The 27,395-nt window shown below is 37.9% G+C and overlaps 1 protein-coding gene across 3 annotated transcripts in view; it reads left to right on the top strand.

The window, feature by feature from the left end:
• ubl7a (ubiquitin-like 7a (bone marrow stromal cell-derived)) overlaps positions 1-27,395 on the top strand; it is a 1,205,533-nt gene that overhangs the window by 3,737 nt on the left and 1,174,401 nt on the right. For all 3 annotated transcript variants that reach the window (XM_051920801.1, XM_028823364.2, XM_028823366.2), the window contains exons 3-9: positions 4,394-4,513; positions 10,979-11,061; positions 14,558-14,642; positions 15,590-15,647; positions 18,054-18,187; positions 22,367-22,416; positions 27,040-27,210. In XM_051920801.1, the coding sequence (XP_051776761.1) occupies positions 4,394-4,513; positions 10,979-11,061; positions 14,558-14,642; positions 15,590-15,647; positions 18,054-18,187; positions 22,367-22,416; positions 27,040-27,210 (701 nt within the window). The remainder of the gene's footprint in view (positions 1-4,393; positions 4,514-10,978; positions 11,062-14,557; positions 14,643-15,589; positions 15,648-18,053; positions 18,188-22,366; positions 22,417-27,039; positions 27,211-27,395) is intronic.

Genomic DNA, 27,395 nt, shown 5'->3' with positions numbered 1-27,395 from the left:
CCACCTCCCTACTCCTCCTGCTGGCCTGCACTCACACTTTGATTAACATTCTGGGCCTGGGCATGCTTTTGTCATGACCATGTGCCTACATGTGAATCCAAAACACGATCCGAAGATGGTATGACATCATGCATGTTAAAATGATTTTACTTATTTTGTGCTTGTTTTGGATTCGCGTAGGGCAGGATAACACTCTACCCTCTTACAGATTTATTGAGCGTGCAGCGCAGCGTTTTGCTGTTAATTGTGTTGCACGTCCAAGAAGATTTTTACGGTGACAAATGATATTAAGGGAGGAATTTGCAGGTTTTCTTGCCAACTACAATTCATGTTCATGTGTAAGGTGAGAATAAAAACCTGTTTTTAACTCAAATGATATTGAATGAAATGAGAATTGCATTTTCTGACTGGTCGCATCATTGACGTCATGTCTGGATTCCGCGCTCAGGCACATTTAGAGATCCCACTATTCCTGAATGCTACTGAACTGTGCTTGGGCATACGTCCTCCAAGTGGGCCAGGGCACGGTATGGTTGGCCTGGCATGGAGCAATCACATTAGTGAAATGAACTAAACTTTGCGGGGTTACATGCGGACAAATGTGATCGGGCAAGGAATGAATTACTAGCGTGAGTACACCCAGAAAGTATTTATATCATAATTAACAGAGGCCTTTTAAAAATATGCATATGGATTGATGGTCAATGTGAAATCCAAAAGCTGTTTCCTAGTACGTCAATGTTGGTGTTTTTTAAAAAAATAAATAAATTGAAAGAAGAACACAAATCAACCAAGTTTTTGATTCATTAGAGATGCAAGGAAAAGTTTACATTGATGTTCCTAGAGGATACCATAGACATCTTTCACCAATTGTATTGTTAGCTGTTTAGAAAATATGCAGTGCCCATATTTTTAAAATGCATACATTTTAATGATTACGTAGCACATCCACAAAGAGCAGCCCTGATTTAGAGTTTATGCTCCATTCATTTTGTTTGGATCCTGTACAGTTTGGATGCCAACCAAGTTACAGCTTAAATGCTGCAATAAGGCCAAAAGGATTTACTTTTATCTTGAATGCACAAGTTTGTCTATCTTGACTACACATCTAAATTCCCCCCTTGGGACATATATAGTTCTTTTGATCTTTCCTCCAAGTTTAAGTGCCTCCTCAGCTCAGTAAAGGAGTCCACCACGAACTGAACCTACTGAAAGTGGATACTGCAGTGCTTATCACACCACCCCCAAAGACTGTATGTTAGTGTAGTGCGATTCTCCGAATCCAACTCCCAAACCCCATCTCAAGTACTTGGAAAATTGTGAAAAGAAATAATATGGTGAACTATGTACATGTTCTTTTCTGTGCAGTACTTAAAACATTCAATTCAATGCAAGTCCCACCTAAATGTGCAGCCTGTAAAAATCAATGCAGTTTGCAGGAAGGTACAATAAACCACGATTCAGTATATACTGCTTTTGATCTAAACCTTCCAAAACTTTGTGACTGTACAAGATTACAGATCAAGGCTTTACATGAAAGTAAATGAAATTAAGTCTTTTCCCCATATTTCCATTATTCTTACTAATTACCTGTTTCAATTCAAAATAAAAGTTTTCTGTAAAATTGTGTTTTCCATTGACCATTATTAAAAGCCAAGGTCAGTCACTAGGAAAAGAATTGATCTGTGGCACGATGTTTAACTGATGGGCAATTGTACATAATTGAGGAGCTGCAATAATAATAATACTATTAGCTACTGGTAAAAAATGTTATACACAGAAAAATACTCAATTAGTTACATAGTACTTCTGATACATCTGATTAACAGCACTATAACCAAGGCTGATTGTTTTAGGAAATTTCCCGGGTGAAGCCGAGTAACACAGCTAGTTAGTGCATATTGTCATGTCACATTATGTTCTGCTCAGGGATCTTTTGTATTGTGAATCTGATGCTGTGCCAGAGGTGACCTTTAATCCAATTGTTATTATAGTGAGTTACATAGTGAAAGAAAATTAATTTGAAATTTGCATGCAGTACAGTCCATTGTAGGCATAAGGCACATTTTTTGTGTATGCCTAGTGCCAACAAGTTTTCTTTTTCAGTAAAGACTATTTTTATGTTTCTGATCATTGTCATCACCATTATGTTACAATTATGCCTTTTTATTTGTTTGTAGGAGAAAATTGCAAATGTTTTAACAAGAACAGTCCATTCTGCTCATCATATGTCCTCCATTCCTAAATGTCTGTTGTCTTGCAAATATTTTTGAGTTGAGATTTAAAGGTTGACTAAGGTGCTACTTTCATCTACACTGATTTATATGCTGTTTGTGTGTCTTCAATTCTCTGCATGAAGGAGTATGTCCTAACATTTGTATGAAATGTATCTTTACCCATCTTAAATTTATACCCTGTTTAATTTTTGAAGAATTTGTATTAAAGTAACAGGAAAGTAGATTGAAGTGGTATAAACCTTTGATGAGGAGAGACAACAAATATGTGGGCAAAAGAGGGATAGTAATGGAAGTACAGGGGAAGAGAAAGCGAGTGAAGCCAAAGTGGAGGTGGATAAAGAGAAAGTGAAAGAAGGTGTAAAGTAAAAGAGCTTGCCTGGTGAGGGTGTGCAGGATCAAGCTGTTTGGAGAAGGCTGATCAAGCACATCAACCCCACACAGAAGTAGGAAAGGATGAAGTGGAAGAAGAAGAATTGGCATTCCATCTTACACCCTTGATAGATTTCAGCACTTCTGCAGAGCATGTAGATTTCTCTAAAATATGGCCATTTTAGATCCATAAATATATTCACTGCACATTACACCAATTTATTAAAGCAACAACAACCAAGTAAAAAGAGCAAAAACATGGGTTTTTGTTTTTTGATACATGTTAACCAATTTTGTAATAGCATTCTTGCAGTGATCACTGGTATATGAGCAGGGTAGTGTGTAAACCAGTCATCAGCAAGCTGCTTTCTGTGAATTGCCATAAACGTACTGTGAAGCAATTCAAAGTCTCCTCTTAAGATGGAATCAAAATTGGGGAAGACAAAAGTGCAGTTGTACAATGTGCTAAATGCCAGTAGGCTTGGCTGGAGGGAGAAGGGGTGGGAGGACATTGCTTTGGCATTTTTCACAAGTTGAAGCTGGTGCTTGTTTGTGCACTGTATGTTCTAAGAAACTAAAGTACAACACAAGTGGAACAAGAGTACTGTTATGGCTTGACGCTGATTAAATGCAGGCTACTAATTCATGCCCTTCAATTTACATCAACATTGGCAGAAGAGACTGTCACTATAGCTGCCACTGTATCAATGCCAGACTGTGTAAGCCACTAAAAACATCCAGTATAAGCTATAGACGCACTGCGGAGCATGGCCTGTTATTCTCATTACTTTTTTTTAACAAAAGAAGGAGGAGAGTAGGGCACTGAAATGACAAGGTGGCAACATCCTTCTATTCCTCTGCTCAGAAAAGAGACAGTAGCTTGAAAAAAGTGATTTAGATCAGCTACTGCATATTATTTATATTCCAGTAAGAATGTTTAAATAACAGACTGTGCACTTCACTTTTTTACAGGCATAAATGTTGCTTTGTTTTACATTTATTTTCATTACTTAATGTGATTATTCTTCATCTGACAGCAGTCTGTGTTGCAGTTCCATTCTTCATTTATGTTGATACACTTTTTTTTGTTTATTTTCAGTGCTGTGCAAAATAAAGGAGCCACTTTAAAATTGTACACTTTATCTAAATGTAAAATAAAAATGGTGCAGTTTTCTTTTTCATTAGTCGGTGGACTAGTTTCAGTATTCATTTATAAAAAGAAGCAACTATTCTATTTTTTGACATACTTATTAAAATATGCTCAGCATTTGAAATGTGTTATAAAAGGACACTATTAGAATTATTTTAAGTTGTAAGATGAGTACTGGAAAAAAAAAAAACAAACAAACTTTTTTGTTTCAACAAGTAGGTCAGGCACTTAATCAATTTTATTTCGCCTCATTCGCTACGTTCATACTATACAATGAGATTTTTTTGTATACATGTATTTGAATATGTTAACACCAGTCACACATTGCTTAAAAGTTTTATATTTGCTGTGGGTAGATGTTACTGCAGCTAATGTTTATTTTCTAGCTATTTACTTGTTTACATTTAATAATTGGTTCATACTTATTATATATTATTAAAACATTGTTTATATGTGTATGGCCATGTCCTTTAAATGAAGGTATAGGGTTAAATGTATTACAATTCAGGTAAAATGTGCTGTATATGTTTAAATAAAGTTAAAAATAATTGGAAAAATCTTTTTGATTCTAGCGTGAATTGTTCAGTGTTTTTCTCAAAAAGTAATGTCATGTTCACTACAATTGTGTTTATTTCAGACTTGGTGTACTGTGGTCGAAAGTTAAAGGATGAGCAAACTCTGGATTTCTATGGGATTCAGCCTGGATCTGCTGTTTACATATTGAAGAAATCCTGGCCAGAGCCAGATCTTCAACCCGGTTGGTAAAATGCATCAGCTTCTTATTCTTGTTAAAGTTTTTATCCATCCATCCATCCCTTATCCAACCTGCTATATCTTAACTACAGGGTCACAGGGGTCTGCTGGAGCCAATCCCAGCCAACACAGGGCACAAGGCAGGAAACAAACCCTGGGCAGGGTGCCAGCCCACCACAGGCACACACACGCACACACTAGGGACAATTTAGGATCGCCAATGGACCTAACCTGCATGTCTTTGGACTGTGGGAGGAAACCCACGCAGACACGGAGAGAACATGCAAACTCCATGCAGGGAGGACCCGGGAAGAGAACCCAGGGCTAAAGTTTTTATGGTATTCCCTTGCTATTTTGTAACGTGTATGCCTTTATTATTTTGCCACTTACTGAAATAGTGTTATAGTATTATTTGAGTGAATGTGATATTTAAATGCGCATGACACATACTGAACATAGCATAGCTGAATTATTTAGGAATTTGAAATCCTTTACACTGACTTGTTAATGTTGTAGGGAGTGGTGTGCTGTGGTCTTCTAGGGACATAACCTAGGCATTTTCTTCCTGATTTGTTTTTGTGATCAAATTTCCTACCAGTGTATATTTTAATATTCTGCAAAAATTAACAGAACATTTGAGAACATATTTGGAATCTAATCTTTTTACATCATGCTTTTTATCTTAAAAGAGCAGCTTTATGATTAACTGGTTCACACTACATTAAGTTAAACTGCCTGATTGTTTGTAATTCATTGTTAATTAGTATTTATGTAGGAAAAAGGACCAAGTAAGAACTCAAAATCTGAACAAGCTAATTAATCTCCCATGTAAATAAACACATAAGTAATAGAAATGGAAAAGTCCCTAAGCATGGCTTAAATTACTAATAAGTCATTTTTTTAAGTCTGTAATTGTTACAGTGGTAATTGGCAAAGTCTGTTACTATAGTTAGATGGACAGGGACACCAACACCAGCCAGTGAGATGCTAAAGAAAATAAAAGTCCAGAGGTTCCAAGGCCAAAAGACTGCCCAGCCGCCATTGGGCATTCTATAAAACAATAATGAATTGCCTTATAATATTTATGTTATCATGCACCGTTCTAAATGAATAGTTGCATTGGGTCTTGTCAAAACTTGTAGTATCCACATCACATTTCAACATCACTAGCAGCTGCAGAATACTTGGATCAGGTGGCAATGGCATAAGACGCCAGCACAGAAAACTGGAAAAGGAAATTGAGAATAGCAGAGGTTATTAAAAGTACATGATATTGTGCTATATATTATTATCAGTTTGAACAGGCGGGGGGAAAAAGATGACATGAAAAAGCTAAATTAACAAAGTGAATTTTTAGCCGTTTTTTAAAAAATGTTTCATGATATTAGCTCAGCTTACCTTTATCAGTAAAACATTCCACATTTTTGGTGCATATGAGCAAATGGCCATCTCGCCAGTCATTTTATACTTGGTCCAGTGTTTGAAGACCTAAATAGTTACTGGGAATATAAGGGGACAGGTAGGCAGGCAGGCAGTTAGACAGACAGACATTAGATCAGAGGATGTAGAGCCCCAGGGTCATTTGATGCTATAGATAAGTAACTCTGTGTGTCACCTGCATAGCTGTACTGTAGTAGTTGATGTTATATTTCAAAGCAGTCTGTACTTACAGGAGCATGAAAATTGAGAATAATAGCCAGCCATGAATTCTGGTAAACAGAATACAATATAATGTATCTCTGCAATACAAACACCACAGCTTGCTAGGAGTTTTCTACCTGTTGTATAAGACTAAAACCTGTTGAAGACACAGCCAGAGACTTCCACCCTTTGACTAAGGTGGTAAATTAGAATGCTGTGATCTTTGGTAACAAATGCTGTGCTCAAATCTAAGAGAGCAAGAACAGATACAGTTAGGTCCATAAATATTTGGACAGAGACAACTTTTTTCTAATTTTGGTTCTGTACATTACCACAATGAATTTTAAATGAAACAACTCAGATGCAGTTGAAGTTTAGACTTTCAGCTTTAACTCAGTGGGGTGAACAAAACGATTGCATAAAAATGTGAGGCAACTAAAGCATTTGTTTAACACAATCCTTTCATTTCAGGTGCTCAAAAGTAATTGGACAAATTAAATAACTGGAAATAAAATGTTTATTTCTAATACTTGGTTGAAAACCCTTTGCTGGCAATGACAGCCTGAAGTCTTGAACTCATGGACATCACCAGATGCTGGGTTTCCTCCTTTTTAATGCTCTGCCAGGCCTTTACTGCAGTGGCTTTCAGTTGCTGTTTGTTTGTGGGCCTTTCTGTCTGAAGTTTAGTCTTCAACAAGTGAAATGCATGCTCAATTGGGTTAAGATCAGGTGACTGACTTGGCCATTCAAGAATTTTCCACTTCTTTGCTTTAATAAACTCCTGGGTTGCTTTGGCTATATGTTTTGGGTCATTGTCCATCTGTATCATGAAATGCCGCCCAATCAATTTGACTGCATTTAGCTGGATTTGAGCAGACAGCATAGCATGACTCTGAACACCTCAGAATTCATTCGGCTGCTTCTGTCCTGTGTCACATCATCAATAAACACTAGTGTCCCAGTGCCACTGGCAGCCATGCACGCCCACGCCATCACACTGCCTCCACTGTGTTTTACACATGATGTGGTATGCTTTGGATAATGAGCTGTTCCACGCCTTCTCCATACTTTTTTCTTGCCATCATTCTGGTAGAGGTTGATCTTGGTTTCATCTGTCAAAAGAATGTTTTTCCAGAACTGTGCTGGCTTTTTTAGATGTTCTTTAGCAAAGTCCAATCTAGCCTTTCTATTCTTGAGGCCTATGAGTGGCTTGCACCTTGCAGTGCACCCTCTGTATTTAATTTCATGCAGTTTTCTCTTTATGGTAGACTTGGATATCGATATGCCTACCCCCTGGAGAGTGTTGTTCACTTGGTTGGCTGTTGTGAAGGGGTTTCTCTTCACCATGGAAATGATTCTGTGATCATCCACCACTGCTGTCCTCCATGGACGTCCAGGTCTTTTTGCGTTGCTGAGTTCACCAGTGCTTGCTTTCTTTCTCAGGATGTACCAAACTGTAGATTTTGCCACTCGTAATATTGTAGCAATTTCTCGGATGGGTTTTTTCTGTTTTCATAGCTTAAGGATGACTTCTTTCACCTGCATGGAAAGCTCCTTTGACCGCATGTTGTCTGTTCACAGCAAAATCTTCCACATGCAAGCACCACACCTCAAATCAACTCCAGGCCTTTTATCTGCTTAATTGATAATGACATCATAACGGACTTGCCCAAACCTGCCCATGAAATAGCCTTTGAGTCAATTGTCCAATTACTTTTGAGCCCCTGAAATGAAGGGATTGTGTTAAAAAGATGCTTTAGTTGCCTCACATTTTTATGCAATCGTTTTGTTCACCCCACTGAATTAAAGCTGAAAGTCTGCACTTCAACTGCATCTGAGTTGTTTCATTTAAAATTCATTGTGGTAATGTACAGAACCAAAATTAGAAAAAAGTTGACTCTGTCCAAATATTTATGGACCTAACTGTATGTGGCCACTGTCTGTGTTAACCGCCAAGTCATTAACTCCTTTAAGCAAAATGGTTTCTGTTGTATGATTTGGTCTAAACCTGACTGAAACTTAATCTAGAATGGGTTTTATTCAAGTAATCATTTCAAGAATTTTACTTTAAAAAATAAAGTTAGAAATAGATCTAAAATTGTCAAAGGCATACTCAAAATTATTAGGTAGGGGTTTAACTAATCTAATCAGCTGTTTAGTATTTCTAGTATACCGCCGATTAGCACATCAGAAATGTCTTTAAAAAGCCTATAAGCACTGAAATAAGGACACAAGTGGACACTTTTAGCTGAGTGATTATTCTATGAAGTTTATTTAACTTATTTTAGTAAATGAGTTTAATTTCACCGTCTTTAGCAAACTGAGGTTCAACAAGGTTTGTTTTTAAGGGCTATATTATATGATATCTTATATATAAATAGCTATGTGTGGAAGACTGTGTGTCTGTCCGGACCAGAAGTGAGAGTTGGAGTCAGGGTAAGGGCTTCACCTCCAAGGATACACAAGCAAGGCCAGCACATCAGCAAAGTGAAACCTCCGAAGAAAAAGTCACTCACTTAGTGGCTAATACAGAAGCGAGGCAAGCACACCGGCAAAAGGAAACCTCCAAAGAAAGACAGAGTTGCTTTCGCCACTAATGCACAAATGATGCGAGCACATCGGCAACACAAAACCTCCTAGGATAGAGATGCCCAGAGATGTTCCTTTCAATTACCTGACATCTCCACATTTCATTTTTTTTTTTCTGACGTTTTCAATGGTTTCTAGGACCCCATGCTTTTTACAGTGCAGACTTACACAGCTCATCTTATATATTTATTCTTTAAAAAATATGGAAAAACCTTTACTTTTATCCTTTGGAGCTTTTAAGATCCATTCCATCAATGGGGAGCTGGGTTTAGTAGACAATCCATCCATCCATCATCCAACCCGCTATATCCTAACACAGGGTCACGGGGGTCTGCTGGAGCCAATCCCAGCCAACACAGGGCACAAGGCAGGGAACAAATCCCGGGCAGGGCGCCAGCCCACCGCAGGACACACCCACACACCAAGCACACACTAGGGACAATTTAGAAACACCAATCCACCTAATCTGCATGTCTTTGGACTGTGGGAGGAAACCGGAGCACCCAGAGGAAACCCACGCAGGCACGGGGAGAACATGCAAACTCCACATAGGGAGGACCCGGGAAGCGAACCTGGGTCTCCTAACTGCAAGGCAGCAGCGCTACCCACTGCGCTACTGTGACGCCCTTAGTAGACAATCAATTGTTGAAAACATTACTCCCACATTTTCATTTATAATTAAATAAGTGAATATGACAAAAAAGTAACCTCTGCCCTTTAGCTTTCAGTGTCATTTCCACATCTCTCTGCACTGCTCATCACTATTTTTCAGTATGTGGAGGCAATTATGAGAGTAAATTCCATAGGAAAAGGTGAATTAAAATTATATGGTAGATGAAAATTAACCATTTAAAACTATTTGGAAAAAATTGTTTGAATATTTATCTCCATAATATCAAGGGCAATTTCATTCACCATAACTAAGTGTGCTTATTATTAATGGTGTTAAAATAACTGTTTAGGGTCACATCATTACTTTATCTTTTAAAACAATAAAATCAAAGAAATAAGCCTCAATGTATAAATGTTTGCATTTCTTTGAACTACTGCAAGTGAAAAACTACTTACGTTCAATTTTTATATATTCAGAAACAGTCATATACAGCCACTGAACTCTGGGGGCTTTTCAAGGTGATTATTTATTTCTCAGTGTTTGCTCTTTCAAGTCTTATTTGCATGTTCAGTTTTCTTCAGGTACACTGTATGACTATTGTAGCAGTAGAGGCTTTTATCGACCTCTTGAACCCTCAGGTACCACGTCAAACACCAGGTAAATGTACAATTATTATTTATTTTATAATAATCCTGTGCACTAAGCACCCTCCACTCCACACTACTCATACAATAATCAATACTCTCTCTCTATACACAATTCTCTCTATCCTCCTCTCCCAGACACTAAGCCACCCTTCCTCCCAGCTCAGCTCAATGTCTGGGCTTTCCCAGAGTCCTTTTATACCCCCTGACCCAGAGGTGTTCCTGTCCAACAATCCACAAGTCCTTATTACTTCCGGGTCAGGGTAAAAGTCCTTTTCTTCAACCTGGAAGTACGTCATTTCTCCTGTTAATGTGACCAGGACGTACTTCCAGGTTATAGGGCACATAACAGTCTGACAGCCCCCCTACAGCAACTCCCGGTGGCCCCCATGGTATCCAGCAGGGCTTCGCATACAAACTACAAGGTCCATGAGGCCTTGCTGGAATTCGGGGAACCTCCATGCTGTTGGGAGAGCTCCACCTGGAGGGGTGGGCCGGAATATTTTGCCGGCCATCCATCACACTATAAATTCTCAAAACCACGTAATCCAATTTAAGCTTGTGGGTGCATCAGCAGTACTGGGCAAAATAAACCTTTAGAAAACTAAAAGTCTGCACTATTGGAAACAGGTTGAAACCAATCAACATTCATATAAGATTACTGTAAGCTTTTCATTACTGAGTGGATGAGAGTCTGAAGCTACTTGTGAGCTGAAACATATCCTAGGAATTAGAGGGATTGACCGTTTACATATATTAGAATGACCTGGTAATTTCCCAAGTGAATAACATTTACAAATAACAGTCACCAGCAGGGGGATGAGGATTTAAACAAGTGCACAGAAGATGTGCAACCAACAGGCTTAGTCACACAAGTGAGCAGCAACTATCAAGTGTTGAACATTGTAAACACTTTTTTCTCATATTCTGCATATTCCTGTCTCATATTTAACATTTAACCAATTTATTCTTGATCCTTTAGAGCCTGTGGACAGAACTGCTGCTGCCAGAGAATTTCGTGTTTTGCAAGCTGCTCTCCATACAAGTCCTGCCTACAGGGATTCGGTAAGAAAGATGCTGCTTTATTTTACTGGCTATGATATGCTGTTAACGGCACTGTGTGAAAGGAGAGACTGATTAAGACTACATAAATTGTTTGTGTTGTCTAAAGCAGATTTTAGTCAGAAGTGTGGCAAAAAATTAAAACTAGCAGCCCCAGGAACCTGCCTCACTACAGCCTCTTTACTATCAGTCTGGCGCAGTAATTCACCTTGTTTTTTTCCAAGAAATGTGGGTAATATGATGTCCTCACCATCTTCATCAGTCCTAAATTCTCCACCAACTATCTTTTGTTATATATTATAGTCCACATGGCTGTAAGTATAGAGCCTGATCCTTTAAAGGATGTCATCAAAGGTGGGCATCCAGCTCATCCATGATCTTTTTGTGTCCAAAAAGAACGTTCTCCATGTTTGTTTGCTATAGGTTCTAACTAATATCATTACAGTCCAAAAACACTGAAGTTTTTTGAGCTGTATGAACATGCCCCCCATTAAGCAATTGATACCATGATCTTATGTGAGCACAAGATAAGAGGCGTACACTATCTTTGGATGACATACTCTGAAATACAAATTTCCAACCATTTTCACTGCTTTGCTGGGCTGGACATTGACTTCAGTACATCTAAGTTGGTAGGCAGAGATGAGGAACCCCTGATGGACTCCTCTGAGCCAGAACCCATAAAGAGGGAAGTAGTGCTAGAAGATGATTCACTTATTAGGGGATTGACAGATAGGTTTGCTACACAAACAGGGAGTCTTTTAAATTGCGTTGCCTTTCTGGTGACACCAGTATGAGACCTGCCAATGCTTGTGGATAGGCTTCTGTCTAGAGTTGGAGTGGATTCAGTTGTTATGGTCTATATTGGAACAAATGGCATAGGTAAGGGGAAAGCTGCCAGTTCTTCAAGATAAATTAAAAGAGTGAAGTGCTACTAACCTGAGGATGGATGATTGGCAGTACTGGTACCCAGTGTGGCAGCATATTTTCTAATTGATTCATTTTTAAAATACAAAAATAAACATGCAAAAATATATTCAGAAAATGTTCATTTCTAAATAAAATGCAGCGTTTGGTTCAATAAACTTGACATTTGTGAATAAGAACATTGTATAGCGCCTGACCCGGCACATATTCACACAGAGGCACGTGTAAAATCCAACAAAGACTTTATTTTTCTTGAGCTGGAGAGTACGTCTTCCCTTTGTGAACCCTCCAGCCACAACACAGTCCCAAAGCACTTTAAACAAATCACCACAACACTCCCGTTTGGCACAACCACTCCTCCTTGGCAACCTCGTCCTCTTCCTCCTGATTCTGGCTCCTGAGTGGTGGTTGCTGGCCCTTTTTATAGCCCACCCGGAAGTGCTCCAGGTGCTTGATCACCTGTTTCTGATTGCACTTCCGGGCGGGGCTGTATAGTTGTCTAGGCCAGCTCAGGGACCCATGCAGCACCCCCTGGCGGCCAGCCCTGATCCCAACAGGGCTGTGGAGAACTCCATCTCTCATGGAGCCCTGCGGGAAACTGAGGCACCATCATCCGCCAGGGAGGCTGCGTCCAAGTGTCCCAGGGGAGATACTGACGAGCCCATGGTTGCTCCCCTGGAACATATGTAGAAGGGGCGTCCTGGCTGGGAATGGGGCCTGCCACACATTTTATATATTTTTGGATGAACATTTCAATTTAATAATGCCATTTCTCTAACATCATGTATAAGGACAATGATGCAATAACGTTTATTGTAAACAGAGAACATATTTCAAGCTCTTTAATGTACTTTATTTAAAATGAATAAGTAATAAAAATATAAAAACTACTCACACCAATATCTATAAAATGTGTTTACTGTGGTAAGCTGAACAGATGTAAAGTTTGCAAAACCACAATATTCTGCTACAGAGGTTTAATTTACTTTTGGCGGAGAGCAGCTTGCTGCTGTAGCGGTTTGCGTTCGAGAAGACTGTGTTTGAGAACTGGACCTGGCTCTGTCTGTGCGCAGTCTGCAAGCTCTTGATATGTCCATTTGGGTTTTTCTTAAGACATTTAGGTTGTCCACTACAGTAAAACTTTGTCCCATTGCATTACAAATAAAGAAGAAAAAAACTGAATCAAGCAGATTTATAAAATGGATAAATGGATGTTGAGCTGACACAAAAGCATCAACTGAATACTGGTTTTCCTGATTGGGTGGACCATAAAACTATAGATGATTGTAATGCTCACTGTCAGAGCAATAATTAAAAAGTGTACCTTGTAGTTGTAATATAATGTGGTATAATTTCCAATGTACTAATCTGATTACACTTTTTTTTTTTCCAGGATATATTTTTGGTTTACATTGAAGACTGATTTCTAGTTTTTTTTTTTTTTTTTTTTTTTGCAAATTTCAAAGTACTACATATTTATGATACTTTAAACCACATTCACAAGTTCAAAATGGCAGAAAGAGTTTTAACAAAGTCGTCAGTTTTTCAACAGTTTACAGTCACAACAGATGGGAAATATTATCAGTGTCTGTGCATTGTGGATGATAATGGTGAAAAAATATTTGTGATGCAAAAATCAGTAATTTTACTGCTTCCGAAAAGAATGCACCTTCAAGGGCATCAAATATAAAAAGACACTTGCTGCATTTTCATCCAAAGTGTTAGAAGCTGTACTTGGCAGTGATGAAATGCCTTGAATCTTGCGTGTTGTGTTCTTTCAATCAATATAGTAAATACATTAGTCTAATTACAAATAGAGGAATTGGACTTGGAGTTGGTGGCACCATAAATTGAGGAGTCTGAGTCAAAGGTTTTGCGTACTGATTCCACAGCCCTGGTAATGCTGTTGTTCATTTTCACCTTTAGTTATTAAGTTGTTTGGTTTTGAACATCACTTAAAGTTAGCAAAATCCTAGGTACTCCAAAGATCCATCCTTAGTCTGCCATTATGTTTAAGCGTCTCTGCATGAACTTCTCTGTTTTCACATGTTCATGAGTTTACCTGTCAACCAAATATTTCAGTTAATACTAGTTATGTGCTATTGAAGTAATAACAGGACAGGATGAATTAAAGCTAGTCAGTAGAAGATATCCTGTCAATTTTTTAGTCTTCCCAGTACGTGTATAGTGACAAAAACATAAACATATCTACCTTTGTCTGCTTGTAAATTACATCTTCTGGTGATAATTGCCACTTCTTGAAGTTAGAAAAGTCAGTTCATCAGTAAGTTGCAGTTGGAGAGAAAATATAATGGAAAAGGTCTAAACAGAACAGTAATTGTTCCATAATGAAGCAGAGAAAAAGTGGACTTTGTAATGTTAAAATGAGAATTTCTGTTATTTTTGATTACACATTTTAGTGCATTTTTGTTGTTTTCTTGATACCTGTCCATTTAGTTAGGAGTGTTGAAGAGGTTAGAGAAAAATATATTTAGTTTTATTAACAGTGTTTCTTTTTTATATTTTGAATTCAGTTCGGTACTTTGTGTAATATGTTCAATTTTTTTATCAGGTTTTTAAGATGCTAAATAATAAGGAATCTCTTGATCAAATAATCATTGCCACTCCCGGTCTTAGCAGTGATCCTGTGGCTTTAGGCAAGTATATGCATCCTAATTATTACTAACAGTTGCTTTAATTGTTCACTTTCCTCATAGGTGGAATTGTCAGCTATCCTAGATAATTTCAAACTTAGAAGTAGAATGTTGTTCATCTATCATCCATTACCACTATCTTATTGATATTTGTAATCTTTGGGAGCACACGTTTTTTAAACACTTAGTATTTGTACACCCAGCTATACAAAAGGGGCCCTCCATTTTTGCTACCGGCATTGTTGTCATGTGCTGTCACTTCAGAGCAGCCGACCAAAATTCAATTCAAATAATTAAGTAAAATTAAACAAATGAATAAACAGAATACTTAACATACAATGTATACTGTATATGCATCTGTATAAATTATGTATTTGTAGCTATTATATATTTGTACACACTTTTGTTATGTCACAATATCTGAATTATTATGATCTGACTGTTCAGTAACCTTGGCCCCATACAGTTTGCCAGAAAGGTGGAGTGAGAAGATCGGCTTTGTGGGATGGCTGAGGTCTTCATTCTGTTTACCTTTCGAAGGCAGTGAGTGTTGTATGTAGAAGAAAAGGCAGCTCATTGCAGATGAGATTATGTGCTTCCTTCATCACTCTTTCCAGGGATTTTTTAGTACAGCATGAGCCATGGGATTGCTCATAGTTTTTCCTATATTTATCTGATCTTGAGTCAAGATTGACACATCAATCTGCATCTCAATGTTTCGAAGAGGGTATACAACAGAATTACAGCTCCATCTTTAAGTAACTTATGCCATTCTTTTTATTTTGTTCATCCTATTTTTATTTTGTTTAGATACATTGTTATGTATTCTCAGACTGCATGGTCACTGGGGGGGGGGGAGGGGGGGGGGAAGCTGACTACAACTCTGTAATTCTCTTTCTATCTTATTTTTGATTATTTGAACCCTGGCCTTTTTCTTTTTGTTCATCTAGGAGTGCTACGAGACAAAGACCTTTTTTCGTTGTTTACAGATTCCAACATGCTCGATACGTAAGTTGGTGTTTATCAATTGAAACTGTTTTTAATTTTACTTATTTTTTTTGTATGTTTTTATATATTAGTATAAAACACCCTAATATTATTTATGCATTTCTTTCTACAAGTATGAGTGTGTCAAATAGAGTTTCATTTCTCTGTGATGTGTTTTTTGTGAGATTTTTGTTCTAGTGTTTATATTACTAATGCTGTGAATATTTCACCACAGTGGTGCATTGCTCCACGTTGGAGATTCTGCACCCTTCACTGCTTTGATCAAAGATTTTCGACACCAGGGTGCATTTTTAACTTTGTTGTAAGATTTCAAGAATGACGTATTTGTTTAACAAATTTGTGGGAGAGGCTCAAGCATCTCTTCCATCTTGTGATCAATGAAAATGTGTTCCTTAACGGTGTTGTCTTCCTAACAAAAAGTGGAATATCACCCCCATATTTGTGTCAAATTGATGAGAAAAACTGTAATACTGAACAATAATCTGTAGCAATCCAGTGCCGCTAAGATTCACACCATCAACATGATGATGATTTATTTATTTTTATGAAGCAGATCCTAGGGACGCTCCTAGCCTTGGCCCGACCCGCACACACTCACAAACAGAGACAAAATAATGCACAAGGGGATAAACAACAATTAAAGAATATAATGAAATTAAATTAAATAAATGAAAACAATACCACCCCTGTGCCCCTACGGCGAAATTACATTAAACACATAAACATAAACAACCCCCCACAGCAAAGTCCATGGAAAACCGCACCGGATGTAATGAATGATGACGATAGTAAGTCCAGAGGTCTGTACATTGGAAGGGAATGAAAAAAACAGTCCTACTGGTAGTCCCTGAAAATGGTGAAGATGGATGGATGGTTCAGGAGCGCTCCTTTTCTTGCCGGAAGGCCATGACCCCCTATCAGTCCTCAGCACACAGGTAGACGGAAGACAATCCAGACCCCAACAACGAAACAATTCAGGACACGACGACTAAATATGGTTCATCAACAGATGGCAGCCAGCCAGGTAAATGGAAGACAAAATACAACAAAAAAAACATCTCTCTCCTCTTTGGACACCTGCCCTCCTTTTAAGCCACTCCGTTCACCTTTGACCCCATCAGCCCCTGCAGGGACTGCTGGGAGATGCAGTTTTAACTAATAGTAGCACTGCTACAAATTTATTTCTTGTATAGCAAAACATCACACAATAAATGCCACAATGGGCTTTAGCAGGACCTATTTTTTGATAAACCCAGCCTTGATTCTCTAAGAAGACAAGAAAAAATTCCTCCCAACAAAAAACTTGTAGTGAAGAAAATGGAAGAAATCTTGGGAAAGGCAAGTCAGAGAGAAGACCCCCTTTCAGGTAGTTTGTTTGTGCAATAGGTGTCAAAAACAAACGGGTAAATACGACACACAAAACAGAACACAAGTGATCTTCTTCACAGAGCGAGACAGCCAATCTGTCACGGTCACATGCAATACAAGAGTACAAGCGACTTTGTTCTTGTACACAGCTGTCCTCACCAAGTGCAGCCACAGAATGCCTTGACAACTATCAAGGCAAAATGAGGAGCAGATTAAACCTCTCAATAAATACAAAACTATCACAATACAAACAAAAGCTGTATAAATAGTATAATAATAATAATTGTAATATCCATTGTGAGTACATTTTTGGGGTAGGGAAGAGCTTGAATGTTGGATCTGTAAAATCAAACATAGATTCCAGGTTTTTTGTGCCATTACACATGAACATGCATATTTTAATTTAAATTTGACAAACTTTACAAACCTTATTTTCATGTTAATAATGATGCAAATCTTGTGTATATTTGAGGTCAGTTGGTAGCCACTTACTGGGGCAGATTAAGGATGTGTGTGTGTTAACTATGCTTTATTGTTCTTGTATGACATAGTTACTCTGTCCTTAATGTACTGTATGTGTATGTTAGTCACACTTCCAAAATATAAAGAACAGGATTATTTGTTTTTTGATCTCATATCTTTAATGAGTGTTCTGGTTTTCACCTTTGAATTATTTACGTGATTTTAATATTTCATTTTTTGATTCCTTTTAATATTAAGGTTTTTTTTTTTTAATGATTCCTTATTGTAGGTTTCAAATTTCCAGTGGGATCTGTGTTCCCAGGAATTTGAAACTCCCCTAAACTCCCCTAGAAATATTAGATGACATCTCATATAGGTTAGACAATATGTATCTACAGTATGCTTACATTATACCGCATCCATTTACTTTGGATTTCTGAATGGTTGGAATAATATAGTATGCCTGGTATGAAATATATCTTAACAAATATTTGAGGTTCATTTTTTGTATTTTTATTGCACATAAACCATGCATCTTTTCTGAATTATTTAATATTTCTGCTGTTCTCTTTTCAGGTTGATTGTTCGCCATCCTGCCCTTGTCAACGCTATTATTTTAGTTCTCCACTCAGTGGCTGGTAGTCTTCCCCCACCTCAGACTTCCATGGCGCCACGTGACACCTCATCTGCTTCCTATTCCAGTATGCCTGGTAAAGCCTTTTAATTTCTTTTTATTCTGGTTACCCACTGTTGCAAAACAAAATGTGCTATTTCCACTGTCTATATTACATGTTGACACTACTTAAGTAGTTTAGTATTTACATAAGTCACAATCTACAATAAAATGAACTTGGCAACAACCATACTTAATTGGTTGTTTGGGTGGCATTAATGAGTCATGTTGACATCTAAGTAAGAAAAAGGTGCCATCATCTTCAAAACCTGAGTTCACCTGGATATCCTGTGTTAAGATCACATAGTAAATTGATGGAAAATCCTGAAAATACTATAACTATATATAGCCAAAATATATATATATAGGTTGTCATGCTCACCTCTTTGTGCGGCAACACCACATGTGAATGTGCATTTATTGTAATGCTGTTATGGTGGTTTCTACTAAACTATTGCTAATTTAATTTTCAGTAGATTATTGTGAAATATGGTACATACATACAGTACAGTAATCCCTCCTCCATCGCGGGGGTTGCATTCCAGAGCCACCCGCGAAATAAGAAAATCTGCGAAGTAGAAACCATATGTTTATATGGTTATTTTTATATTGTCATGCTTGGGTCACAGATTTGCGCAGAAACACAGGAGGTTGTAGAGAGACAGGAATGTTATTCAAACACTGCAAACAAACATTTGTCTCTTTTTCAAAAGTTTAAACTGTGCTCCATGACAAGACAGAGATGACAGTTCTGTCTCACAATTAAAAGAATGCAAACATATCTTCCTTTTCAAAGGAGTGCGCGTCAGGAGAGAGAGACTGAGAGAGAGAACAAAGCAAGCAGTCAAAAATCAATAGGGCTGTTTGGCTTTTAAGTATGCGAAGCACCGCCGGTACAAAGCTGTTGAAGGCGGCAGCTCACACCCCCTCCGTCAGGAGCAGGGAGAGAGAGAGAGAGCCAGAGAAAAACAAAGTCAAAAATCAATACGTGCCCTTTGAGCTTTTAAGTATGCGAAGCACCGTGCAGCATGTCGCTTCAGGAAGCAGCTTCACACAGAAGGTAGCAACGTGAAGATAATCTTTCAGCATTTTTAGACGAGCGTCCCTATCGTCTAGGTGTGCGAACAGCCCCCCTGCTCACACCCCCCTACGTCAGCGCAAGAGAGAGAGAGAGAAAGTAAGTTGGGTAGCTTCTCAGCCATCTGCCAATAGCGTCCCTTGTATGAAATCAACTGGGCAAACCAACTGAGGAAGCATGTACCAGAAATTAAAAGACCCATTGTCCTCAGAAATCAGCGAACCAGCAAAAAATCCGCGATATATATTTAAATATGCTTACATATAAAATCCGCGATAGAGTGAAGCCGCGAAAGGCGAAGCGCGATATAGCGAGGGATCACTGTATATTAACCTAAATTATGGTATTGTTTGAAATGTACAGGTTGCTGTACAGATTCTCAAAAATGTTAAAGTTGTGAAATGTAACATGAACAAATAAAATTTTTTGATAAAGTGCATTAATGTTTTGAATATTAACTAGTTACATTTCTGTTTACTATATTTCTTAGCTTTTCATATGGGTTCAATGACCACATTGTAATGAAATATTTAGCTGTTGAATAGTTCAAACTATCAGGCAAGGCAAGGCAACTCTGTTTATATTATATCAGTATCATCTCCTTCATTTCTGCTTCCATCAGTGAAAAAACATGATGTAGGGTTGGATCACCATTGCTTTCCTTGATAAGTTATATAATGCATTAGTGAGGCCACACCTGGAGTACTAACTACAAAAAAGACATAGCAGCACTAGAGAAATTCCAGAGAACAGCGACTGGGCTAGGTTAGTTTAGGTTAAGCAGACTTTATTATTTCAAAGAGAAATTTGTTTACAGCAGGAAAGTGCAAACCTTAACACATTGTTACACAGATAGTAGAACGGAGACACAACAGCTGAAAACTATTGTTATCATATATACACTTAAGATTGCCACAAAGAGGAATAACTACCCTTAATAATAATTCGGAACACTATAGCATCCCTACAGGAAAAAGAGCTCCTAAATCTGTTGCTCTTTACCCTCGGGAACCAAAATCAGCAGCCTGATGGCAACAGCTGAAATCTAAGAAAGAGAGGATGGCTACTATCTAACAGAATCACGATGGCTTTCTTTCTAACTTGTTTGTAATACAACTCAGTGACAGAGTTGCTGCTGATTTTACAGTGCTGTTTAGTTTATATTCTTAATGCTGAAGTTGCAAAACCAACATATAAAAGCAAATTTAATAGCCGATTCAATAAAAGACTTAAAAAAAAAAAAAAAAAAAAGTGTCATTGTGGTGTTGTCCATTTAAAACAAGTGAGTTTCCTAAGAAAGAATAGCTGTGTCACCCCTGTCTTACAAATTAGTTCTGTGTTGAGATCCTTAAGTTAGCCTCCAGTCAGTGATTGTCCCCAGATATTCTGGGACTAAGAGGTATGAGTTGTTAGGAGAAACTGAAGTGGTTCACCCTTTTCAGTTTAAGCATCAGAGATTGAAGTCTTTAAAATTGTAAAAGGAATTAGTACAGTGGATCATGTATATCCAGCAGGGGGCGTTTGCTCCCTGGGAATGAGTTCTTTTGTAATTGTGGCATGTTACATAACCTGAATCTATGTAGATAAAATGTAAAAAGGCGATACCCCTCCCCTAGTCATACGGCGGTAAGAAATCACATAGGAGAAATAACTTGGCTTTGTTTAATGACAGCTTACATGGCATAACAGATGAAGGAAGCCAATGGCAAAACCCAGTTCAGGAGTGGGGGCCCGATGTGTAGAGTCTGCCATTTTCACCGTGCAGTGGAAGGATTTTCAGGATTGGATGACTTTATCTTCTATCCATCCGTCGGCTTCACAAGTGTGCCGGGCAATGTTCCAAGGCTTTATACTCTTTCTTCATGTGCAGCCGCCCCCTTAGGTAATCATGCCATTCCAAACAAGGAAAAAGAGGATACAGTTTCATGCTGACTTTGACACATAAAAATACTATACAACGGTCCTCAGTCTGACTGCCTGTTTCGCAGTTGTGTCTGTCTGTTTTGTCTTATTATGTTTTGCCGACCAGTTCTAAATGGTAAACCCCTGTGCTAAATCTCCCTCTGTGTCAACTGTGTATGTGAGTAGAAAAAGGCAGATTTATAAAATATATTTGCACGTATTGCATCATGGCTTTTACTTAAAAAATAAATTCTGTAACAAGAACACAGTTGGAAACTTGTTATAGGCAGATTCATGCAAAGATGTTAGAATGTTTTTCTTCACACCAAGAACCATAGACATATGTAATTAGCAGGTAATGTGGTGGAGAGTAGAACTTAGGGACCTTCAAATCTCGATCTGATGTTATTTCAGACAATCTACGTCAATAGAAAAAAGACAAGCTTGTTGGGTTGAATGGCCTGTTGTCATTGTGATTCATGCAGCAGAAGCCGGTCACATGCCCTTCAGTGTAAATTGTTCTAATATATAATTACATTTAGCTTATTGTTCTTTGATTAGGCAATCACTTTGAAAGAATATGTGTTTACAGAGTTTGTGGAACACTTTAATCACTTATCTGTTTTAATATTTCGGTGGTGTTTTCTCTTGATTTTGTGTCTGTTTGTTTAAGATTGCATGCATGGCTCCTGCTGTCTTATGCTTTGATAAGTACAGTATGTGCATCGTATATTAGTGAGTTATAAAAAGTGATAGATGTGTATTGATTTGCACCTTATACAGTTGACACCAGGAATGTTTTGAAGCTCTGAATTCTTTATGAACATAAAAGTCATTTTTTCAGTTTAACAGCTATACATGCATTTAATTTTGGTCACAGGTTTACTGGTGATAGATTGAATCCATAGATACGTTTAAATTCAGTCAGTCTTTAAGTTTCAGACATGCCACTGAATGCCCTGCTTCTTGGCTACGCTTGAGTCACATTTTGCAGTTAATACTATAAAAGATATTGTGGACAATTTCTAAGATGGACATTTGATATTGGATGTAGTTCAGAAATGAGGAAAATTGAGAGTTGGGTCACGAGGCAAAGCTGATAGGTTCTCAGGCTTGATGTACAATCTTGCCATGATTTTTCTTTTCACTGCTTACTGAAAGTCTCATTGAATTTTTTGTTTCAAAAAATAAAATTCAGATGCGATTTAAAAAAAACATCTTTCTGTTTCAATTCAGGAGGATTTCTTTTTGAAGGTCTATCTGATGAAGAAGACGACTTTCAAATGGTAAGTATGTACAGTAGTTGTAGTAAGTAATTGTTGCAGTTTTTTCCTGATTATGCAGACAATAAAATTAACTCTCATTTTATATGTAATGCATGTATCACATAACTTGATTATAGGATGAATGCTGTGCATTATGTACATTTTGTAGCGAACCTCAACTTCTGGAAGGTTGCCAACAGATTTGTGTAGCAACGAAGACACTACGCTTGAAAAATGAGGGATTTTGTGGAATCGGGCTAACACCTAACCCCTACAGTATTTCCACCCCAACACCCAAATATTAACAACACACACCAGAAAAACGTCCAAATAGATTAAATACATTCAGCAACCAATATATATATTGTAACAATAGCGCTATATAGAGCCTGACCTGGCACAGATTACACTTGGTGGTACATATAAAAGAACACAAACTGTTATTTTTGTTCCCCTGTGGGCGCATGTCTTCCCCGTGACCTATAGGCAATACACAGTCCCAATTAAGCACTCCTAATCACCACAAATATGCCCTTCAGGCACCACCACTCCTCCCTTGAAGCTTTGTCCTCTCCTCCCAACTCTGGCCACTGAGTGGTGGTGGCTGGCCCCTTTTATAGCCCACCCGGAAGTGTTCTTGACCACCTGGTTCCAATTGCACTTCCGGGTGGGGCTGAAGATTTGTCCAGCTGGGCTGTGGAATCCATGCAGCACCCCCTGGCGGCCACCCCAGCTCCCAACCAGGCTGTGGAGGACTTCATCTCCCATGGAGACCTGCAGGAGGTTGAGGTATTACCGTCGGCCAGGGAGGCCGCCACCAAGCGTCCCGGGGGAGGTATTGAGTTGCCCGTGGTTGCTCCCCTGGAACATATGCAGCAGGGGCGTTCCGGCCGGGCATGGGTCCCAGCCACCCGTCACAATATATGTGTGTGTGTATATATATATATATATATATATATATATATATATATATATACTGTATATAAAAACTATTTACAAACACAGCAAAGAAAGATAATGACAAAAATGCAAAATAAAAGCCACAAACAAGCCCACCATTTAAAGTCTATACTGTAAGTGACGGATGTGGGTCCTGAAGTGCAAACAATGACTAACAGAAGGAAAGATATTGTGGAATAATTCCCTTTTGTAAAGGGGATAATGAACACAGTCCTATGACCAGATTCCAGAAGGTGAATGGTCTTCTGATGCTTATCTCTTCACAAAGAGCAACTATAGACAGGATTGTGAGAAAAAGTACCCACTGCTGTCCCTGTAACCTATGACCATGAAAAATCTTCCTTTGTTGTGAACATCCAGGTCATAAAGGGTTTTTAGGTGTTGCCGGTAATATAGTTGATGGAGATTGGAAAAGTCAGAAAGTCCCATCACATCCTTCTCTTCTTGTTTTATATGTATAGTGCCTAAAACTACAAACTGCTGATCCTGCAAGCCCCTCCGTATCCATGCAAACCAGTTTAAAGACACAGAATCCAAATTTACAAACCAGAAATCTTAGCTACCAGTGTTGTTACTAACATTTCACAATCACCAAACAGGACATACTGTACAAAAATGCAAACCCCTATGTGGCAACAACACAAATTGAATCTGAAATGATTATCTTCACATCAAAACACCCTGTTAACTCAAACTTAGGCCATCCAGAAAGTGCTGAACTCAAAAGCTTCATGTAATCCGTAATGAATATTATATTTTTTTCTTTTACGAGGCAGTTGTTCTTTCAGAATTTAAAAACAGGAGCTATAGATAGCAGACTATTCTTTCTGTGCTAGGGTCCCATTCTAATTACAAATCTATTTCTTTTCTACCTTTTACAACCTCCTATTTTCACTATAATCCTGTTGGGAAGGTAAGAACCAGCTTGGCACATTTCCTAATCACTAAAAATGAAACAAAATATTTATCATGATCTTATCACAGTGCTTTATTAAGAGTAGTTGCATATTTAAAACTGTGTGACAATTAAGTATTTTCTTCCAAAATAACTTGTGACGTAATGAGGCTGGTGTTTGTTGACACTGTTCACAATTAGGATCCCTTTGTCTCATACTTTTTAGATAATTTTATTCTTAAAAGATGTGTGTCGTGTACAACTTCTATGCCCTCATCTTTTATGCCTAAAAGTCTCGTCTTAGTATTGTTGTGGTATGCAATAGTATTTTTTTTAATTTTACACAATAAAAGACATCACCTTCCCATTATGGTATAAAGTGTAGATTAATTCAAATAACACCATTAGAGTTGCAAAACTGAAAATTTCTGACAAATAAGCAAACATTTTCCTCCAAAATAATCTGTGGGTCAGTCTCAACATAGTATGCTGATGTTTGTTGATGTTGATGAAAGTACAACTTTTAAGATGAATTTGCAGTGCTTTGCACATATTGTATCCTGTTAGCATTTTTGCTTTCATCTAGTGACATACAGCTGAAAGTTTATTGATAGAGTTGTCTTCCTCATTGCTAGTTTAAATGCTTTAAGCAAAGCTATTGAAACGAGATTAGGAAAGCCAGGCAGGTTCCATTTTGATAAAATGTAGAAGTTTTTATTTGATGCACATGTTACGACCAAAACCCGAAATCAGCCAAAGCGGGAAGTGGCCAATGTCGCTGTAAATTGACCAGCCAATGTCCCATCTTTTCCTCGATTTCCGGATTTGGCTAGCCAGATTGCGAAATGGCACAGGGCGATCAGCCAAAGTCGGAAGAAAAAAGGCATGAGCAGCGATTTGTTGCGCACTTAGTAGTGCAATTGCATCGAGTGTAGCCTTGGTGGCTCTTGTTCAAAAAGCGGATGCCACTTGGTTGTTTCGCAATAATTAAGATTAGGTATATAAGTAGGTTTCACATTTCTGTTATCATGTTAGCCCTGGAATAGTGACTTAACATCAGGGACCTTTTTTATTGACTTTAAGGTTAGTGTTTGTTCAAGGGGAAGGTTGTCTAAAGTGGCATCCGCTTTCTGAACAAGACCCTCCTTGAGCAGTTTCTCGTGGAGAATGGAAAACTCACTTCTGAATCTGCATCTGAAAGTTTTTAAGTATCTTCGCGCCTTGAGTGGACAGTCTTACATCAGAGCATCGGATTTTGGCCAGGGAGTTCTCGCCAATTCACGAAATGGCTGGCCAAAGTAGCATATACGCTGGTAATTTCTAATAATTCGGACTTTGGCCACACATCGTGGCCAAAATGCGAAACAGCCGGCCAATTCGGGGACTGGCTGAAATTCGGGTTTTGGCCGTAACGCATACATATTGTCAGCATAGATTAAATACTGTGCCGGTTAACGAGGACTTAAATATATGATGGAGCAGTAGGGAATATCTTGTAAAATGGTAATGATTATTGATGACTGGATCACAAAGCTAAGTATAAGGTTTGAACAATTTTTCCTTTTCAAAGCTAACCAGGCCAGTGTTGTCTTCTTACACCCTCCATTTTCTCAAAGTACTTACTCAAAAGTACCTAGCAGATCTTTGCAGAGTCATTTTTAATATGTGATCTTTTTGCGTTGCAGACAAACAAACTTGCACTTGAAGCTATTTTTTAAAAAATTGTTTTTGTGAATAAATATATACAGCAAAGTATACTATAAAAGGGAAATGCAAGTTCGGAAAGTATAATCATTTGAACAACATTAATTCTCCTAGTTAAAGAAAGTTCCAGAGATTACCACTTTTTGACATCCTGTATGATGGTTTCATAAATTTAATTTGCAGAAATTAAATTTGAATACTTCTTTAAACTTTCTTTTGTCTACAAGTCTTAGGTAAGAGATTTTAATTTAGTATTTAATTTAGCAAGAGGGTTGACTGGAAAAGTACAATATTAGTTCATTTAATTTTGAACTCAGAAACTGTAAAGTTCATCCATCGCCAAATCAAATCAAAGTAAAGTTACGAGTATAGATCCATAATGAAGAGTGCCTTATCATCAGCACAGAAAGATATTTTTTGTTCAGTTCCTTTACTTATGATCTCCATTATCTGTGGCAGTTTCCTTGCATGGATAGCTAGGGGTTAATGGCTATGTCAAACAGCAAGGGTGAAAGTCTGCAACCTCATCTTCTTCTGTGCTCTAGTAAAAAATAGTCTGAATTGCCTAGGCAAACAGAGGAGTTTGGTTCAGAATATATTTTGATCCAAGCATATATATTAGGTCCAAACCCAGACTTGCACAATATAGTAAAACGATTTCTCATTCCACTCTATCGTTAGTTTTTGTAGCATCCAGTTATCCACTTGCACCAATAATATGATGCATGAATCATGCACAGCTGCTGAATGCACTCCTCTTTAGATAACTAAATTTTCTTTTCCATGTCAGTTTTCCATTTCAGTATGTTATTGAAAGATAATTACAGGAAAGTTACATTACTCACTTGAAAATATGTTGATAGAGTAAATTGACATTTTTTTATGCCTCACTCAAGAAGCATAACTTGCAAATCATAATTAAATTATGATTGGTAAAATCAGCTACATGTAAAAGATTATTATTTTTAAGACTAAAGCTTCTTTAAGTTATTAAAATGTTCTAAAATGTACCTTGTGGTTGTTTTGTATTGAAGCTATTAGTTACTCTAATTGTGAAAATTTCTGCTCATATGTTTATTTTTTAGGGTAACCATGCCTCATCTTCTAGCGAGAGTGCTTCTGGCTCCCGACCAGCTTCCTTGGGGTACTCAGGAGCCACTGGTCCTCGCCCAATCACACAGAGTGAACTAGCAACTGCCCTTGCCCTAGCCAGTACTCCAGAAAGCAGTGCCGTTACTCCTACGACTAGCAACCAGGTACTAATAGTATTGCATTGGGGATGAGAACTGCATAATGTCAAAAAATAAAAAATAATTATAATAACAACAATATTCTACTATATAATAAAACACTAATGTGTGTGTGTCCAGTGCCTCAGAGCAATCTGAATGGTCATGAAAAAAGAGAAAGTGAGTCTGTGAGATGCACAAGGAGGTGTAAA

This window comes from Erpetoichthys calabaricus, chromosome 17 (assembly GCF_900747795.2).
Source record: "Erpetoichthys calabaricus chromosome 17, fErpCal1.3, whole genome shotgun sequence".
NCBI classification, from domain to species: domain Eukaryota; kingdom Metazoa; phylum Chordata; class Cladistia; order Polypteriformes; family Polypteridae; genus Erpetoichthys; species Erpetoichthys calabaricus.
Note: the sequence above shows the minus strand (reverse complement) of the source record. Positions and strands in the feature narration are given on the sequence as shown.